This window comes from Tenrec ecaudatus, chromosome 1, assembly GCF_050624435.1.
Source record: "Tenrec ecaudatus isolate mTenEca1 chromosome 1, mTenEca1.hap1, whole genome shotgun sequence".
NCBI classification, from domain to species: Eukaryota; Metazoa; Chordata; class Mammalia; order Afrosoricida; family Tenrecidae; genus Tenrec; species Tenrec ecaudatus.
Window position 1 is genome coordinate 126,442,071 of NC_134530.1, and position 20,821 is coordinate 126,462,891.

At 49.8% G+C, this 20,821-nt stretch overlaps 1 protein-coding gene across 1 annotated transcript in view; it reads right to left on the reverse strand.

Moving 5' to 3' along the window:
• The window catches only part of ABCA4 (ATP binding cassette subfamily A member 4), a 163,929-nt gene that overhangs the window by 114,694 nt on the left and 28,414 nt on the right, over positions 1 to 20,821 (reverse strand). The window contains exons 6-7 of the mRNA XM_075539832.1: positions 12,728 to 12,925; positions 2,500 to 2,589 (exon numbers count right to left, since the gene is read on the reverse strand). Coding sequence (XP_075395947.1) covers positions 2,500 to 2,589; positions 12,728 to 12,925 — 288 coding nt within the window. The remainder of the gene's footprint in view (positions 1 to 2,499; positions 2,590 to 12,727; positions 12,926 to 20,821) is intronic.

Below are 20,821 nucleotides of genomic sequence, written 5' to 3' on the forward strand. Positions count from 1 at the left end.
ATGCCTCTAATCACAGTCTGCGCTTCCATAATAAAGGCAGAGTCTCAAATTGCTTCCAGAACAGGGAGGCGCAGGCCCGTCTCAGAAGGGGTCATTACCATTATTATGTTGCTCATTTTATGAGCGCACTCGGAGATGAAGGGGCTGCTCCAAGGTCAAATAGTCCAGTATCAATTCAGCTTAACCGGGCCCTCTGCTCCAGCCTTGTTCACAACGTTATTAGAGACACAGGACACTTCTAGAACCTCCTCATGGAATTAACACTCTTAATAGGCTTTGGGGGAAAAAAGTTTTAACAGTCACTATCCTTTGCAACTCTATCATACTGATGTGAATTTTAAAAATGCTCACGAGGAAAGAATAGTCCCCAGAGACTCCCACTACAGCAGGTGGCCGTCAGGACAATGGCCCTTCTATCACATTCACACTCTGGGCGGCCCGCACTCGGCATCACGAAGACAGAGTCCACTGAGAAGTATTTCCAAGTTGGGGGTGCTGACATCAGCTGAGAATACTGGAGGGTGGGTAGCCATGTTCTCCTCGTGTCCCCCTTTCATCTCACTCACCTACCGTAGGACTTGTTGGCTGCTGTCAAGTTGAACCCAACTCACTGTGGTAGACCACAGAACTTCTACACCCAACTCACTGTGATACAGAATTTATAAACCCAGCTCACTGTGGTAGACCACAGAACTTCTACACCCAACTCACTGTGGTACAGAACTTCTAAACCCAACTCACTGTGGTAGCCCATAGAACTTCCAAACCCAATTCACTGAGTTGACCCATAGAACTTCTGTTGGCTGATTCCGAAGTAGATGGCCAGGTCTTCTCTGTCTAATTCATCTTTGTACAGAAGCTCTGCTAAAACCTGTTTGGCACCATACAAGCCAAAAAACTAACTCACTGCCATCGAGACAATTCCAACTCACAGTGGCCCTATAGAACAAGCCTTATTCCAGGTCACCCTGCTGAGCTAGTCAATCACAAAGAGTTTCAGGGTGAAATTAAAGACACCACCACAGTGGGTTCCCGAGATTGTAACTCTTGATGGGAATAGAAAGCCTCGTCTTTCTACCATGGAGTGGCTGGTGGTTTCAAACTGCTGGCTTTGTGGTTAGCAGTCTAATGACACACAATGTGTCACTGATAGCTGGGTGGTAGCTGCTTGTGAGGGAATCAAGCTGAGCTATCCCACAGGGCAAGTGACAATTCCACCACTGAGCCCCCACTGCCTTCAAACCCTATGTAAGAGCGTCTTGTTAGGTGCAATCAAGTCTGTTCCAACTCATCGGGACCCACGTACAACAGAATGAAAGAAACACTGCTTGGTCCTGTGCCGTCCTCACAATCGTTCTTATATTGGAACCATCAATGCAGCCAATGTGTCAATCTACCTTGTCGAAGACCTTCTTTTTCAATATCCTGATACCTCGCCTCTAAGGAGCACTCTGGCCATACTTCTTCCAAGAGAGATTAGTCTGTTCTTTGAGCGGTCCCTGGTCCTTTCTTCGCCAGCACCATCATTCAAAAGCACCGATTCTTCTTGGGGCTTCCTCATTCAATGCCCAACTTTCACATGCACATGAGGCAATTTAAAATACCACGGCCTGGGTCAGGTGCCCCTTCTTCCTCAAAGTTACATCCTCATAGATTTGCCCAGTGCAGCGCATCCTTTGTTCTCTTGACTGATGTGTCCATGAGCATGGATTGTGAATCCACACAAAATGAAAGGCTTAACACCTTCCATCATTTCTCCGTTTACCTACTGGTACCTACTGGTCCAGTTGTGAGGATTTTGGTTTTCTTTACAGAAGTATCTGCTATTATTATTGTGTTATTGTCAGGCGTCATCGAGTTGATTTCCACTCCATGTGACAAAGTAGAAGTGCGGTCATAGGGATTTCTAGGCAGCCATCTTCATGGGGGCAGATGGCCAGGTCTGCTGTGGTGCCAGCAAGTGTCTGAACCACAGATGTCTGGTCAGCAGTTGAGTGTTACCTGCTACGCCACCTGGGCTCCTCCTATTGTTATTCCCGCCCCTCCCCCTCCCCCCCCCCCCCCCCCCCCCGCCGCCTCCATCCATCCACTGCCATGAAGTCCATTCCGGCTCTTAATAACCCTTTCTTTTTAGCACTATGCCTCTATGTGGATTTTAAGAGTATAACAGAACAGACTACATCAGTACTGAAAACGCTTAGATTCCATGGCATCATTGATCAGTTGTACTGCGTCAGGCAAGTTGCTTATTTTCAAAGGCATTTCTGCCTAAGATTTCTTTTTTCCCCCTACCACGGAGCACAGATAATTTAGGATGTGAACGGGTACTTTGAAATTGCCAGATGACAAAATAAAGTGTATTCAGGAAGATTACAAATGTATGGGAAGATTAAATGTATTTTTCCTTGAACAGGGTTGAGGTACAATTAAATCACTTAAGTGGGGTAAAAGGGTGAAACGATATAATGAAATTATAATGACTATCATCATTCCACTTACCTTTTGAATTCTTGGAGACATATCAGATAATATTCTTCCCCAGGACCTCAGATTGATACCTTGAGAACTGCTGTCTAGGAGTGTGGGAAGCTGCAATTGGTAGGAGAAATAATTTTTTTAATGTATCTATATTGTTACAGACACACTTCACAGGTCCTGTCCGATCCGCTTGTGTGTTTGAAAAACATCCCCTCCCTCCTTTCTGATCACAGAACCTTTTCTGCAAGATTGCTTCCAGAAACTAAATTCTTTTATCTACTGGAAAAAAAAACAAAGGCTCTTTTTCCAGGTCACCCTGCTGAGTCGGTCAATCACGAATGGTTTCAGGGTGACATTAAAGACGCCCAAAGGATTCTGATGGCTGCTTCAGAGCCCCCATACAAGACGCTAGAGGAAGGCCAACAGAGTACCCTGCGCAGAGGCAGGCAGCACCCACAAGCTGCCCAGCGCTCTGGGTGCAGACACCCCCACTTACTCAGGCTTGCTCATTCTCTGCACCCTCGTGTCTCTTTCTCTGCTCAGATGGACTTTCCTCAGGGAGAGTTGGCCAGTTACAACACCTTTATTTCTTCTTTTAGATTTCCTCCCCACTGAGTGCGTTCTGACTTGTGGCGACCCCTGGTGGCGGAGTGGTTTTGCATTGGGCTGCTAACTGCAGAGTCAGCAGTTCTAAACCACCAGCCTTTCCAAGAGAGAAATATGAAACTTTCTGTTCCTTTAAAGAAATACAGTCTCAGAAACCCACAGGAGCAGTTCTACTTTGTCCTGCAGGGTCACTATGAGTTTTCGTTTTTAAGTATCTTTTTATATTAGTATGTCAAATAATACAAGCTCCTGTTTTTAAAAAAATTGTATAGCATGTTTACAAAAACATCTCAGGGAGTGGGAGTGGTTGGTAAACAAACATAGAAGATGTGTGTTATTTACATAAAATTTAATTTTTATCAAAATCTTAATTTTTATTTTGAAATTATTTGGCTCTGACTAACTCTTCTTAATTTGCAGCCGGCTTTGTTTCCTTGGTGATCACCAGGAATACTTAGAAATGTATGGCAGGTGGGAAAACCTGAACTTGAAGCTGGATTTTGCACTTAAAATTTCGTGAATACTAAAGTCAACAATAAATTTGATTAAATGTGTGCCTTCGCTGAAAGGTTCAATCGAATACTTATACATTTCAGTTCCAAGGCTTTTTGTTTGTATTTCAGTCTTTATTTATTTTTAGGATTCAGCTCTTTTGTGGGTCAGGGCTAAGTTTGGGGTCCCAAGATAGTATGCCTATCACTTTAGGGACTAATGAATAAAATGAGCAGTCCCACTCCACCCCAACCACCTCATTAGAACACACCCCACCTCACCCAATTCTATCAGGCAGAGTCAGCTCATCGGAAGGAACCCCCTTCATCATCTCAGGAAAGCCCCCTTCCTGCTCCCCTTCTCTGCGGCCCGGTGCCCCCCCCCCCCCAGCCACTCCCATCATTTTCCAGGCTTCGAGTTTTCATGTCATAGTGAGCTTCTGATGGAATAGCTTTGTAATGTACATGCCTTTTCCTTGGACTGGAAACTCACTAAGAATAGGGATGGGCTTTATTTTTATAAAGCAACAAGTGCTCAATAAATAGTTGTTGTATTAACGAGTGAATTATGATCTAGTAGAAACGCGTTTCTATGAGCAATAGCTCCATAAGGCATGATGGAGATTTAAAGTTCCCCATGGAGCGAGGGAAGGTGACACTTGAGCTGATGCTTAAAATAAGACAAAAAGTTGATCGTGAAGGTGAAGAGAATGTGAGTGGAACGGGGAGAGAGAGCAGAATTCCAGGTGAAGGGAGGAACAGGGGCTTCCAGCTGGTTTGATCTGGTTCAACCATGGCCAACCCTGAGAAGTCAGAATAGACCTAAATTCTTAAAACGAAAGTGTACTCGAGCAGTCACTCCAATGAGAAAGCGCATGGGTACAAGACCTGGATGAGTAACATGGAAGAGGCATCGTGAAGCCTTTCAGAAGCCCGCTGTGGGGGTTGGAATTGCCTGGACTAACAAGGACCCCTGGTGGTGTGGCAGGGTAAGCATTGGCTTGACCGTAAGGTCAGTGGTTCAAACCCACCAGTCACTTGATGGAAGACAGATGAGGCTGGCATATAGGGTCACAAGGCATCCGAATCAACTCTATGGCAGTGAGTTTGGGCCTTGAGGCTGGAGAACAACACACCTTGCATGCAGCATGGTTGACCTCCATCTTCCAACCTCAGATATTTGGTTGCTGTGCAGTGCATATGCTGCCTTTGTTTTCTAAAAGGGAGATTAAGTTTCTACAGGTCATCAACCCAGACACTTTCCCACTCTGGTTATCATTCTGGTCCGCCCACAGTTTACATATTCGGGCCCAGTCCAGTTCTGCTTCATTGGCCATGACTGAACCAGAAAGAACCGGTTGGAAGCCCTGGGAAGAACACGATGAACATCAGCAAGAGAGAATGACTTGAGAGACGGGTACTAAAGAGTCAAGTCGGGTAAGAGCAAGACCAAGTATTTGGGGAGATGCATTTCTGCGTCTGGCTAACATTTTATTTTTTAATCTTGTTAATAATTTTAAGCGCAGTCATCAAGTATTTACTAAACTCCAGCTATGTGCCTGGTTCTCTTGCGTGGAGAGAACCTTCATTTCAAACACCACCACGCACATCTCAGAGCAGTGCCTGACCCTTGGGTGGCCCTTCGCGTGTGCCTGTTCAGCAATTGCCAGGCCATAAACTATAACACAGCTTTCCCAGGCCTCTCCTTCTCCTGCGGCTCCCTCTCCCAGTGTCTATTCAAATCTGTGTGAATTGTTTCTGCCAAGAGAATCGGAAGAGACTGTAAGTTTATTTGGATGTGAAAACATCTCTGGAACAAAGGTTAGAGACCCAAAATGGCAAGTGCCATCACACACGCCCACGACTTCCGACGCTCGGCACGTCCTCTTAGCTTTCCAGACACCAGATAACCCTGCCATCGTACCACTGGGCTCAGGACTGCCCACCCAAGTCCAAGGTGCACTCAGACTCTAAGGAAGGTCAGCGAGCTAGATGTATTCACAGGGCTGTGGAAGTGAGGTGCCTCCCATACACTGCAGTCAGTCTGAAGGGTATGGGGGCCCTGATTCTGGACCCAAGAAATTGATACCTTCCTAGCCAGTAATCGAGACAACTTAGGTCCCAAGAGGATTCTCAGGGGAGCATGAATATTGTCTTCCTTGTGTATCATGGCTTCTTTACTCAGTGTTAAAAAAAAAGTCCTGGAATCAATTCCAACTAATGCTGAACCCAGGAGTTTCAGAGTCGAAAAACTGTGCTCTGCAGAGTTTCCAATTGCTGTGATATTGTGGAGCTCTGGTGGCGTAGTGGTTACGTGTTGGACTGCTAACCACAAGGTCAGCAGTTTGAAACCACCACCCACTTTAGGAAGACAGAGTTTTCTACTCCAGCAAAGATCTCCAGTCTCTGAAATTCAGAGGGGCAGTTCTACCCTCTTTTACAGGGCTGCTAAGAGTCAGGACTGATTTGATGACAGTGAGGTGGTTTTTAAATTTTTTTGGTGATATTTTGGAACTAGATCATCAGCTCTTTCATCCAAGACAACTCTGAATGGATTCCAACTGCCAATCGAGTGGCCAAGTGTTGAGCCATTTATAACGTGCAGGGATGAGCGCCCAGACAATCTTGTTGAGGGGTGTTTAGGATGCTGGGAAATGGACGCCACGACAGACCGTGGACCAGTCTCTTTCTGCACTGTTTTTGTTTGTCCTACTTTTTTAATTCAAGGAAGATCATCTGGAAAACAGCCTTAATCTCTAACGCGAAGATGTACCCAACTGGAGGGAAAATCGGTAGGCTCCAGTTGAATCTCCCTGGGGGCTGCCCATGGAAGCTGGTAGAAGGTTCTGAGAAGGGCGGAGCTGTTGTCTGGCGAGCAATAGGCCGGAGGTGCAGTGCAGAAGCTGCAAGGACCTTGTGTGTTCAGTCCTGGGCCGCTGCAACAGGAAATCCAGATTTATCCGGAGGGAAGCTGTTGCTAGGCAATGGGGAGACTGTGAATTTGAAGCGTGTTTGTTGCAACCTGACAGTTGTTAAGCATCGGATGAAAAGAGAGGAAGCTGGCTTCAGTGGTGTGGGGGCAGTCAGGAGGGGACACCCTGGGTACTAGGAAATGCGTCATGAATGGAGAATTCAGACTAAATCATTCAGAGGAGGAAAATGCCAAACAGTCTCTGCCGGAGAGGTCACAGAGACAGGCTGTCTCCCAGGCTCTGAGAGAGACACAGCGCCTGCATGAGGGGGTGGGCTCTGGGGAATGTGACCAGACGCCTTGCAGGACTTTCTTTGGCTGAGCAGAAGCCAGGCCCCTTCTCTCTGCCGTGACTTGACTCCTGGCCCTGATTCGTGGTTAATGAAAGAAAACCCTAGCTTGGAATCTTGGGGCAGTCAAAGGTTTTGCCTCGGTAGACAGACCTGCTCCGGGAAGGAGACGGGAAGGGGCTCCCCGCTAAGCCGCGGCAATCTTGCTTTGGCATGAGGGGCTCTTTTGTTTCAAGACCCAATTCTGTCTTTTCTCAAATGCAAATTTCGCTTCCATCCCAGAGATGTGTCCGGGAGGCTTGCTATCTGGGTGTTCAGATGGAGACTCTGAGATCCCTTTTAAATGACCACAAGCTGAGAGGTCCACCCAGAACCAGGACACATGTCCTACCACCAGCACTAAGAGCTGCCCGCGCCCCCTCTCCCTGTGGGCCCACTTAGGGGAGAAGCTGGGAGTTGAAAGGAGAAGTAAAAAAGAACCAGTCTGCCTGTACTGAGACCGTTTAGGAAAACACAGGTTACGGGAAGGTAGGAAGAAGTTAGTGCAAAAACTGTTAACCTCGGGTCCAGCTTCACTGGCTCCATGGCACCCCAAGTCTGCCCTCTGCCTCCGCACCCTGCCCCCGTAGAAATGTACATTTCTGTAGGGCGACCGTTTTCAGAGTTCGCTATCAGATTCTCAAGGCTAATCCTCATCCATGTGAAAGTTAAGAACGAATGTTCGGTAGAGAATGAGAACTTTCAATCATTACTAACACAAAAACTCAAACGCCCTGCCGTCGAGCCAATTCCGACACAGAGAGACCCCCGTGGGCAGGTGGAACTCCCTGGGCGGGTTTCAGAGACTGTAACTCTTTACGGAGGAGAAAGGGTACTTTCGAACCGGTAACCCTGTGGTCATCACTACGCCACGGGGCTGGCTGCCTGGAGTGCAATGGTGCTCACTCTGCATGAATGACCCACTGGGCTAGAGAAGGCTTTCCCAGAGCTAGCTCCTGCGCTTGGTGGCATTTGGGCTGATCCCCAGGACTGGTTCTGCTTAAAGGCACGGGGGTGACCTGCTTTGACGACGTGCCCCGGCTAGCAGCAGGCTGGCTCTCTGGAATGCCAAAAGGACCTTTCTTTTCCTTCGCTAGACTTTATTTTGTAGTGCACGCTCTGAGTCCAGGGTAACTATGCAGCGAGGGCAGAGGAGTCTCGTAGCTCCCTGCACACTGCTTCTTCCACTACCACCCTGTTTACAGTCCGGGAGTGCATCTGCTACGATGGATGGACTTACATCCATCCGCGAGTACTAACTGAAGTCCCCAGGTTACGCTAAGTGGATATCCACTCTGTGTGTTTGGACAGACCTGTGGGCGTTGTCATATACATGCCTTGTGTTCATCATGACAGGGTCATATGGAATCATTTTACTGCCCTAAAAAATGACCTGTCCTCCACCTACTCGTCCCTCCTCCCATCTCTGTCCTTCTAGAAGCCCCTGGCACCCATCGATCTCTTCACTGCCTATAGTTTTACCAGGAGCCCTGGTAGAGTCATGGGTCACACGTTCAGCTGCCAACCACAAAGTCAGCTGTTTGCCGCTCCGCAGGACAAAGATGAGGCTTTCTGTTCCCATAAAGATTTATATAGCCTAGACACCCAAAGGGACAGCTCCACTCTGCCCTCTAGGGTCACTGTGAGACAGAATTGACTCAATAGCAGTGAGGAGGGGGAAATTGCTTTTTCCAGAATGTTCTATTTTGGGGATTTTATAACTTACTGCCATCAAGTTGATGCCAACTCGTAGTGACCCTACAGGACAGGGTAGGATTGCCCCTCTGAGACTGTGAGACTGTCACTGTTTATGGGAGTTGGAAGCCCCTTCATTCTCCTGAGGAGTGGCTGGAGGTTTCGAACTGCCTACCTTCTAGATTGCAGCCCAACTCATTACCACTAAAGGGCTCCTTTGGAGTTTTATAGGATATAGCTTTTTCAGATGGGAATCTGTAGGTTTTAGATTTTTAAAATTTTTTGTAACACCCATAAATATGTCACTCCATCAGTCCTGAGAACAGCACCTGAACTCTGCACGGCTGCGTGCTGGCAGACAAAGGGAAATCCAGCCAGGCGGGTGACAAGCCAGGCAGTAGCTTCACGTAAGGACAGTAAACTCGTATCCTCCACCCTACTGTGTTTCCTTGCTTATTTTTAGAATCTACTCACACAGGGAAAATGTGAGTGGTAAGGCCCAACGCTCTGTAGATGGAACAGAACAAACACTCGTGCTGGAAGATCAAATATACTTATGGTGGCTGAATCATTTTTCCAACACTTGCTGAAGAGGTTCTGTAGCCCCTGCGGACCATGCCCCACCGATCCACACCCCCACCCCCACCCCGCCTAGCCTGCTGCCTCGGTGTTGCCGGCAGGCACTTGGCATCCGCTCTGACTTGGCCCTTCCCAATCCTCTCCTGCAGAAGTGGGGGAAAGTTGAAAGCCCCGAGATTTGGAAATCGGGAAGAGAGAGGAAATCGGGAAACGCACTCATTGATGGCACCTCATTATACATTCCTGGAGTCTTGGGCTTTTCCAGAGAGGCCTCTGACGCAGAAATAGCCATCAGAAAATGAAAAGGCTTAGTGGAAATTTAACAAGCTGACGCGAATGAGCCTGGGAGCAGAAGCCAAAGCCGGATCTCGTTGGGCAGTGGGCAGGTCCCCCGCGTGCAGCCGGGCAGGGAGCAGAGCCCAGTGCGGTGCAGGGCTCTGAGTGCTCTCTGCCCACGCAGGCACTCCGTGTGCAAGCCCCGTGTGCAAGCCCCATGCGTGCGTGCGGGCAGCAGACCCTGCCACGGAGGGGCCACGGCGAGAGAGGAACACGCTTCGGAAAGGGGAAAACCTTGAGCCAACCCGTGGGGGAGGCCAGCGCGCAGGGGGAGGGAGGGAGGGAGGGAAACAGCTTTCCCAGCAGCGTGGCAGGCCTTGGCACGGGCCTCAGTTCCCCTGCCGAACTTCCACAAATAAACATGGGAGGCAGAAGGGGCAGATTTGCTTCTCAGCAAGATTTCAAAGCTGCGCCCCAGAGGCCGGGAGCAAACAGGAAGGGTTGCGGAGGGAGGAGGCCGGGAGGAGGGGCAGGCTGCCCTGGGCCAGATCAGATGGGAAACGTCCCAACCCGGCACCTGAAACTGACACACAACTTTTTTTTTTTTTAATGAGGTATGAAACACTTGACGTGGCAATGATACCTTGGGCCCAGGCCTGAGCTTCTGGGTTTCAAGCTGGGGGCGTTTGAACCCGAGAAGCCAGGGGTGAAGACATGGAGCGCCTGCAACCTAAGTGAAACCACAGGGGAATCCCAGAGCAAACCAGTCAAAGCCCATCGAGGTCCCCTGGGACCCAGTCCTCCTGGAGTGGGTGGGAAGGGCATGAGGGGACCTAAAAAAGTTCATGGGGAAAATGTGATCTTGTCATTCCACATTTCCACTAACTTTTGAGGCCTCCGTGTGTGTGTGTGTGTGTGTGTGTGTGTGTTGATCTGTGTGTGCATACTGAGCGCACGAGGAAGCATGTGTTATGTGTGTGAGCAGATATATGTGCCAGAGTGCCTGTGTGCGTGAGGGTGCTAGTGTGGGTGCATGTACTGGAGAGGAGGTGAGTGTGGGTGTCCGCGTGGGGTGGGGTGAGAGGGTGGGTGTGGATGGGGGAGGAGGAGGCCTTAGTCACAGCGTTTGGATGACTGGAGGATGAAGACACTCACTTTTGATCTCCAAGGGCTGAGGGAAAACACAGCTGGCCCCAGTCGGTGTGAACTAAACACCCAACCCCCACTCCAGTGAGCTCCGCAAGCTGCAGGGGGGGGGGGTGGTGCTCCGGTCTCTGGGTTTGCACTCCACCCCAACGGCACCCTGGCTCCTTCCACCACGGGGCAGGTGCTGTCCAAGGGGGTTCCTGCAGCCTTGCTCCATCTTTGTTAATGAGAACTGACTTTGTATTTCATAAAACCGCATACCCGCACTGATGGCGTGGCCGCGTGTAGGAGAAACAGCCCAGCAGAACAGGAGGCTCCTCTCTCCACGCTGGGGAGCGTGGCTGAGCGCCAACCAGCTGCAATAACAGCCTCCACCGGGAGAGGCCCCTCCCCGTGGCCTCTGAGCAGCCCTTGCCTGGCTGATGCGCCTCTTTGTGGGTCAGAAGGTCTCCCTGAACCTTTCTGTCCTGCCTTGGGGCTGTTTTTCTGGAAACACCAATAGAATGAATAAAAGGGGAATACAAGCAAAAATCTCACCCTAAAGACTAGAATTTGTCAGTGTCTTTGTTGTTAGTAAGTAAAAAATCCATCAGTGCTCCATTTGCACCAGAAGCAGAGACCCGGTGTTTCTCCTCTTTGCTTGGGAGCATGTCTGCTGGTTTTGTGAGGGCGAGTAGGGCCTACCAAGACTCCCTACCCGGCTTCTCTCTCCCCACCATCTCTGGAGGGCAATCCCCTCTACTGCTTCCCCGGGAGCGGTGTGGTTCTGTGAGCGGTTAGACGGAGGAGCTTGGAAGCTTTAGACATGCTTGGGTGCTATTACCACCGTGCTTGGCCTCTGGAAATTGAGATAGCAAATCCAACCCCATCGCTCCCCTGGAGTCAATCTCTGGTTCATGCCAATGGGGCCAGACTGTTGTGATAGGGTGGTGGTAGGGGGGTGGTTCATTGGCAGCTATTTGTGAGCAGAACACCAGGCCTTTATTCCTAATCCCTGACCAGAATCATTGCAACAGGCAAGCCTCCACTGGACAGGTGGGCAGTGAACACATATGAACTGCATCAGCCAGGACTCAAACCTGAGTCTTTCCTAGGGAAGGTGACAATTCTGCCACTGACACCCCCCCCACCCCAGTATCCACGCCTATGTGTTAGGTCAATGGTGCTCACCCCTGGATGGATATTGGAGCCATCTGGGAAGCTCTTCAAATGACCGATGTCCAGTATGTATCCTAGGACAACTGACTCGCAATCTCTGGGGATAAGGACCAGGCATTTGTAATCGCAGGGATGTGCAGCCAAGGTTGAGAACCTCGACTGGAGGAGAGGTATGGGGACAGAGGTGTGTGGTGTTGGTATTTCCAAGGGCACCACTGTGAAATGGCCTGGTCTAATGGAGACTTCAGTGGGAGGGAATCAAGGGTGAGGGTCATGATGGGACCTTCGGCCCCCGCACCTTGCCTGGAGCATGGGAGGTGCCCAGCTCCTGCTTGAATGCCTGGACACACGTGGTTGGTGAGCACACAGGGCCAGGTTAAGACCAATGAGGGCAACAGCAAGAGCCGTGCCCTGGTTTCTGAGTGCCAGCACTTGGCAGGCAGCCAGAAGCTCTCAGACTCTGATCTTGCTTGTGTGGTCCATGAACCTTCTGACACCAGTGGCCTGCGTTTTGGGTCCAGTCCCTAGGGAAAGGTCTTGCCCAGGTGTTACAGGCAGAGCTGTCCTAGAATCCATGGTCATACCTTCGAAGGTCAACTTATCTACACTGGTGGCCAACGTTTTCCAGAAGACCCAGAGGTGAGCATGTGAAGCTCTCATTCATTGAGATCTATTCAACGTTTTACATACATTTTATAAATGTTTCTTTTCCAACCACTCTTTATAGTGTGATTTTTGCCTTTTATATGAGTCAAGGTGGCGCTGGGTGGTTAAGGACTTTGTTCAATATCACTTAGCTAGCAGTCAAACCCAAGGCTCTGTCTCACTGCCTACCTCGCTGTGGTGGAGAGGACTTCTCCCACATTGGGGATGGACATGAACTTTCCACAGTACCTCCTGGCACCCCTGATGGAGACTCCTGAGACCCTGGCTTAACAACAGGCCCTCTGCCCCAGGGAATGACCTACCAACAGCAAGCAGTTAAACGTTCCCCTTACCACACGGAAGAGCTTGAAGATGTCCACGTTGGCATACAGAGTGTCTTCCATCCACTGCAGGGTCCCCGCGGACAGGGGGCACAAGGCATCGCGTACCGTCTGGGCTCCGCGTCGCTGGTGGAAGATGATGAAGCGTTCCAGCAGGGCCCTGCTACAGGCAATGTCCTTCAGCAGCAGGTCTGGAACTCCGTGCGCAAACTACAGAGAGAAGAGGCCACGCTGGACAGAGACCAATTTGTATTCTCTCAAAGGCTCAACGCAGCCACAAAATACGTAGATGTAGAAGGAGGAGGCAGAAGAGACCGTGTCACCAGCTACGGTCAGGTGATGCGACCATGGCTTGAAGCTGTCCTCCAAGAAACGCAGATGCTCACTCACTACAACCAAGTTCACTCTGGTTCCCAGCATCCCTGTAAAGCAGGGTAGAACTGCCACTGAGGGTTTCCTAGGCTATAAATCTTTATGGGGACAGAAAGCCTATTTTTCTCCTGCAGAGTGGCTGGTAAGATCAAACTGCTGACCTTGGGGTTGGCAGTCCAATGTGTAACCCATTACACCCCCAGAGCTCCTAGACAGACTCAAGCTGGAAAAGGCAAGAAGGCAGATTCTTCCCTAGAGCCCCCAGAGAGCAGCACAGCTTGGGGCCCACCGACACCTTGACTTTGCTGACATCCTGAACAATGACCAAACCCATGGCTGTTGAGTCAATTCCAACTCATAGCAGCCCCGTTTTTAAAAAAACACACAAAATACAGACCAACTGACATTTAGTTGCTTCTGACTCATAGTGGGTTTCCGAGATGGTAAATCTTTATGGGAGCAACAAGCCTCCTCTTTCTTTTGAGGAGTGACTAGTGGTTTCAAACTGCTGATCTTGCAGTTATTGCCCAGTGCATACCCGACAGGACGGAGTGGAACTTCCCCGTGGGGCTTCCAAGACTGCAATGTTGACCAGGGCGAATGGACCATACCTCTTTGACCGGATTGTCTGGTTAGTTTCGATCACCATCTTTGGGGGTCAGTGCAGACAAGCACTTAACTACACAGGCCCCAAGGCTCCCTTCTAGATCTGTCAGGTCATAAGTCTGACCTACTTTAAAATCACTAAGTTCGTGTCATTTGTAATAGCAACAATAGGAAGCTAACATACTTCCCAAGCCTCATTTTACCAGAGAACTATGAAAATTTTGGGAACCCCCCCACCCCTTCTTAACATCATAATGAGAACGTGTCCACCAGACCCACTCTCTGAAGCTAAGGGTGAAGGGCCGAGAGAAAGGAAATGATCAGAATACATTTGGAGTGTGGTCAATGATCAGCCTCCTCTCTCCTTTCTCGTCCTTTGCAGGGCTGCTAAGAAGTGCTGGTGGCATAGTGGTTATGCATTGCGCTCCTCCCTGCAAGAGTAGCCGTTAGATGAGGTTTTCTACTCCCATAGTCACGGTCACAGTCTTGGAAACCCATAGTGGGAAGTTCTGCCCAGTCCGAGAGGGGTGCTATAAGTCAGAATCGAATCAATGGCGGTGAGTTTGCTTTGAGTTTCGACAGGGCTGCCAGTTTTATGAAGAAATGCATCAGATGTCAAGTTAGATTAGATTTTCAGATAAAGAATGAATATCTTTTAGTATATCTCCAATGGGGTCCAAACGAAACATCCTTATTCTAAAAAGTATTTGTTATTTATCTGAAATTCTAATTTAACTAAGCATCTTGGATCGTATCGGGTACCTTCCCAGGCAGATCACACTCCAGAATTCCCATGAAGCTCATGAAACACAGACCCAGAAGCTTAGGTGCTAAGGCAGAAGCATCAACCCTTCTCAGGGCACTGTGGCCGCTCAATACAGCAACGGACCTTCCGGAAACCTGGGCTCTCGCAGTGGACTGGGTCCTGAGTACCAGGACACGCTCAGGAGCTGCTCCTGGCACTCAGACACAGCCCCCCTTCCTGACTTTCCCACAGTGCTCTGGCTTGGAAAGCATTGCCAATCAGGTGTGGCCACCCACCCTGCCTGGAAGCCCGGTTCCTAAACTAGGACACAGGGTCACAGCTGACGATTACATTGACCTGTAACTGGTGTGTTTCAACAGAGCCTTCCTGTTTTGTCCCTTCTTATTTCCAGGCAAAACTCACATCCCTCCCTCATCTCAAAATGTTTTGAGATGCAAAGAATCAGTCATTCCATCTTATAGAGGAAAGGCGTGACAGAGGAGGGAAAAGTGACCTCACAGGGTCACACTGCAGGCTGCTGGGGAAGCTGGGAGACCATCAGGGTCCCCACTCAGGGGCTCACTCGGTCATTCAATCCAGGCATTTCAATATTTGTCAGTGCCAGATGGAGTCCTGGTCTAGTGGTTCTGAGTGGAGCAGTGATCCTTAAAGTCCACAGTTTGAAGCCCACCAGTTGCTCCAAGGGAGAAAGACGGGCTTCCAGGCCCCATAAACAGTTACCGTCTCAGAAGCGCACAGGTGTAGGCAGTTCTCTCCTGGCCTATAGGGTCTCTCTGAGTTGGAGCGACTCACTGGCAGTGAGGGTAGGTTTGGGAGAGCTAGATGGAGCACAGCTAAACAAGACATAGACGTGGGACTGTGAAGAGTAACCAACGAGGACAGCTGACACCAAGCGAGTATTTGCTGCGTGCCACACCCCATTCTCGTAGCTATTTGCTGCAAGTGAACTGTGCTGAAACTCATGCCACAGGGATCCCAGCAGTACCTTCGCGAGGAGCGACTCGGGCCGGAAGTGAAAGAGGATTGGGACAAAGGCTATCGTTGCTGACATCGGGTGAATCTTGGCCGGAAGCAGAGACTACCAGAAAGATGCTTCCTTGTGTTCTATTGACTACACAAAGGGGCTTGATTGTGCGGGTCACAACAAACAGTGGATAGCCTTGAAAAGAATGGGTACTCCAGGACCCTTCGTGGTCCTCACGCAGGACCTGGACATGACCAAGAGGCACTTAGGTGAATAGACGGTGGTAATCCAGTTGTCAAGGATTTCATCTTGCTTGGATCCACAATCGTGCTCACGGCAGTGGCATTGCACTGGGCCCATCTGCTGCAGAGTGACTCTTTAAAGCATCAAAGAGCAAGGATGCTACGCTGAGGGCTAAGGTGCACCTGATGCAAACCGTCGTGTTCTCAACTGTCTCAAATGCACGTGAAAGTTGAACACGAAGAAGATCAAAGAAAGACCGATATATTTTATTATGATGCTGGTGAAAACTATAGAAAGTACTAAGGACTTCAGAAGAATACATACAATCGTTCTTAAAAGAAGTATAACCAGACGCTCCTTGGAAGCAAGGATGGTGAGCTTTGGTCTCACGTACTTTGGACATATTATCAGTTCCTGGAAAAGGACATCATGCTTCCTAAAGTAGAGGGTCTGAGAGAAGAGGAAGACTCTCAGCCAGATGGAATGTCACACTAGCGGCAATGATGTGATTTGGAACCGATTCGACAGCACCTAACAACAGCAGGCTCTAGTCTAAGGAGCTCTGGTGGTGGCGGTGATGGACTAAGCACAAGGTTGGTGTTTCAAAACCACCAGTCACTCCATGGGAGAATGATAAGGCCGTCTGATTCATAAAGATTTACAGTTTCAATATGCGGATTCAGTGCCAATAAAACAGTTTTTAAAAGCAACAACAAAAGACTTCTCGCTTCAGAAACCCTATACAGGTTCTTGATGAGTTGGAATCTGTGCAATGATAGTGGATTTGGAAGCTTTATTCTAAGTACCTGATGCATATTCATCAGTTTAACCCTCACAACAACCACATAAGGCAGGAGCTTTTATTAACTACATTTTACCAGTGAGGACACACAGTCACAGGCTGGTTAGTTGATCCAGGTCGCCAAGTTCAGTGAGCGCCTTACTGCACTTTGGACCTATAGCTTGCATTTCACCAGTTTTGATGGACTTTTTGGCAAGTAGGAAAGAGGGAGAGGGCAGAGAGGAGGGCTGATGAATGATTTCCCTAAAGAAGAGATATTTAAGTTGGGCTTTGAAGCATGCCTAGGAGTTTACCGGGAATGGAGAATAGGGAACAGACATAGAATGGTAACCCTCTCATTATCTCATATTTCATGGGAGCGGTGGGGGACAGCTTGCGAGCCTTGAGAACCAGGCAGAAAGGAGCAGGAGGGAAATGAGGAAAAAAGAAAATCCCTGTTTGATGAGGGCGATCCACTGTAAGCCGCATGTGACGGCTTATGTTCAAATGAACTGGAATTACAAAACAGTTCAAGTTCAGTGACTTGGCCACCCACACTGCCCGATTTCATGCGCCACACGTGGGTGGTGGCTACCATCTTGGCCAGTGAGTCCTGAGAGAGATCTTTGCCATACTTGTGGAAAGTTCGGGTAGGCAGGGCTGAGAAAGATTCCCAGAAGAGCAGATGAGACTGAGCCCCAGAAGACCAGGAGTTTGAGACCAAGAGCCGGAGCTAGAAAAGAGGTAGCACTCAAGGCCACAGGCTGAGAAGACAGGTGGGCTGGGGAGGGGGTGGTGTGGTGTGTGTGTGTGTGTGTTTGTGTGTAGGGGAGCTGGGTCCTGTGCAGGAGGGTCTGCAGTGCAGGAGAAGGGTCAGTTCCCTCTGGAGCTCTGGAGTTTGCTATCAGCCGGCATCTGCTGGCTGGAGCCAGTAAACAAAGGCACAGCCCAGGGGACCCTGGCCCTGAGTCTCCACATGAAAGGCTTCAGCCAGCATGCAGCAACTGGAGCTCCAAATGCCCCCTGGAGGGGCCTGCAGAGACATTTCCCCTGAATTCCTGCCCTTATCTCCATCTCTGTTTTATGGCCAACTGGAAGGCGTCACGGGCATTTCCAGGACAGGAGTTTTATGAGCTGGAGAGAACGTGAAGGGAAAATGAGCAATCAGACCGTGACTCCATGTCCCTGAGAGGGGGTGGGGTGGGTGGGTGTGTGCAGCGCAGGGCCTGGCAGCCCCGCCAGCAGACTCCAAGGCCCTCGCCAGGAGCCCAACTGTGGTCCAGATCTGGGCACCACGGCACCAGGTCTCCCGGGGAGGCCGACCCTCAGACTCCTGATTTGCTTTGGTGAAAACTTCAGCATCCAAGAATCCAGAAAAGCAGGTGTCAGCTTCTTCAGGGCCACGCAGACCCATCTTGAAAACCCCCCTGTGGAGCTGGCGGGGTCCCCTCCCTCTTCTGGGCTGCCGACAAGGCTGCATGTGGCCCTGTATCTCAGGTCTGGCAGGGACCCCCACCCCCATATCCACCCCCCCCCCCCCGCCCCTGCATTCTTCCCTGTGTCTCAGTCTCTGCTGGAGTCTGGGGCCTGCTGGGAGCAGACAGAGGGTGTCTGGGCGGCTGGTTACCCACTGCTGCTTCTTTGCATTTTCACTGTGGTCCTCACAGCCTCACCCAGGCGCCAGTGGGAGCCAGCCGTGCACCCCGCCCTGCAGAACTGCAGCGCCTCTGGTCAACCCTTCAGAGCCCCTTGCTCATGTGCTCTTTCTATCAAGTTCCCAGGCGAGGCTGCTGCTGCTGGGCTCTGGATTTTGAGACCCACTAAACTAGAGTAAGCTCGGGGCTCACTGCCATCAAGCTGATGCCCACTCATACCAGAAGTACGAAACCACCAGTCGCTCTGAGGGAGAAAGATGGGACTTTCTAATCCCACCAGCAGTCACAGTCTCAAAATCCCCCAGGGGCAGTTAGATCCTGTCCTTTAGCATTGCTGTGAGTCGGCCGTGAATTTGGTTTGGATTTGGGGTTGTTCAGTCAGAGTGGGCACCACTGGGTTAGGAGAGAGAAACGTTGAGTTAGAATGAGCCCCGCGGGTCTCCATCTCAGTGGTTGCCACGGAGCCCTCCTGCAGGACAGCAGGAGACGCTGTGCAGGCTGCCGCCCTCTTCCCCACTGTCACCGTGGTCGAGAGTGGCACTGCAGACCCTGGAGTCTGAAGTGGCTTCCAGCCCAAGAGGCTCAGCACCATTTGGACAATGTTCTGTGTGATCCACGGGGTCTTCCGTGGCTAAGTTTTGGGGGTAGATGACCAGTCTTTCCTCGCCTGTCTTAGTCTAGAAGCTCTGTTGAGACCTGTCCAACATACCTGAACCTGCTGGCATTTGAAACCCAGGTGACGTAGGTTCTGGCATCAGCGTGACCCCAGATGACCACAGTAAGGCAGACAGGCGGTGGCATCGTTCTGTACCAAACCCACTGTCGACCCATAGCAACTTCAGGGAGTAGAACTGCCTGAGGGTTTCCAAGATTGGGGGTCTTTACGGAAGCAGACTGTCTTATCCCTCCCTTGGCAGCTCCTGAGTTTGCACCATTGGTGGACCTGTTGATTAGCGTCCAGGAGCTGAACCACTGCCCCACACAGGCTCCTAGGTTCCCTCTAAAAGCCCCACTGCGTGTGCGTCAGTTATGACTCAGCATAGAGCTGCCCCATGGGATTCTGGGCCTGTACATCTTTACGGAAACAGATTTAACTTTCTCCTCCTCACTGGCTGGTGGATTCCAACTTTTTTATTATGAGCCCACTCGCTTAATTAACAGCGTCACCGTGCCCACCTCCATAGCCCTGAGCAAATCGTTCCATCACCAAACATTTAGTTTCCTTATCTGCATGACCTATGACGGGATGCTGGTGTGGAACCAAGATGCTAACAGATTTGGAAGTGATTTGTCCATGGTCAAAAATGCTCTGTGTAAATAAATAAATCAAAAACCAAACACACGAAGCACATAAAGATTGATGCCCTGGATGTCAGTGCGCCAACATGAGCTGTTTGGGGCCATTCTGAATGAGACACCCAGGTGGTCTATGAAACCTGCAAAATCAAACTGAAGATGAACAGAGCACATCCATTGTCAGAAAAACATTTCCAAATCTACGCTGAAGGACCTCACCGCCAGAGATGGCGTAATAGTCAGCCCAAAGGAGGAAGACCCGCAGCTAGACGGACGGCACCGTGGCCGCAGTGATGGCCTCCAACAGTAACAATGGCGAGGATGGCGCAGGACTGGGCAGTGTTTTATTTTGTGGGGCACGATATTGCTGTTCATCAGAACTACTCTGGCAGCGCCTACCTCCAGCAGCAGCAACAAGGAAGACCAGTTAATACAACTAATATCCAACTTACACACCAACCACTAATGCCAAACATGAAGACATTGGAGATTTCTTTTTCTCAACAACATCTTTGGTCTGAAATGGAACCAATTTGCAACCAAGATGCGTTACTAATTACAGGTGACTCGACAGGGAAAGTTGGAAATAAAGAAGGCTCCGTGGTTGGAAACATGGCCTTGGTGATAGAAATTATGCTGGAGATCACATGATAGAATCTCCAAGAGCAATGACTTATTAATTATAAACACAGCTTTCAGAAACATAAATAGTGACTATATTCAAGGACCTCGTAACATGTCACATACAGGAATCAAATCATCTAACTATATCTGTGGGGAGAGATCATGGACAAGATCAGTTTCATCATGCATGTTCAAGTTGAAGCTGGAGAAAATGAAAACAGTCTACAAGAGCCAAAGTAGGACCTTGAGTTTATCCCATCTTAATTTAGAGACTTTCCCAAGAATGGATATAGTGTACACTGACCACATGTGACCAAAGACCAGGTGACCTGTGCGATGACATCAAAGGCATCCGACACAAAGAAAGCAAAAACCAAGCTCCAGGACAGAAAAGACGAAGATGGATGTCACAAGAGACTCGGAAACTCCCTAAATCGGTACAGAAACCGATGCCGTCAAAGAACCAAATGGGATATTTCAAAGAGCAGACTGAATAGACGAAACAAATTATCATGAAAGGTGCAAAGATCTGGACGTAGGAACCATAGCATCAGCTGATGCTGTGGGCTGGGCCCCGGGCTGTTCACTGCAAAGTCAGCAATTCAAACCCACCAGGAGAACCCAGTCCCTGCCAAGGGTCATCATACTCGGTAAAGTAGAGGGGCAGGCGAAAAGAGGAGGCCCTGCCATGAGTTGGATGGACATGGTGGCTGCAACAATGGGCCCCCGCATAAGAACGGCTGTGAGGATGGAACAGGACAGGGCGGTGTTTCATTCTGCTGTGCGCAGGGTTGCTTGC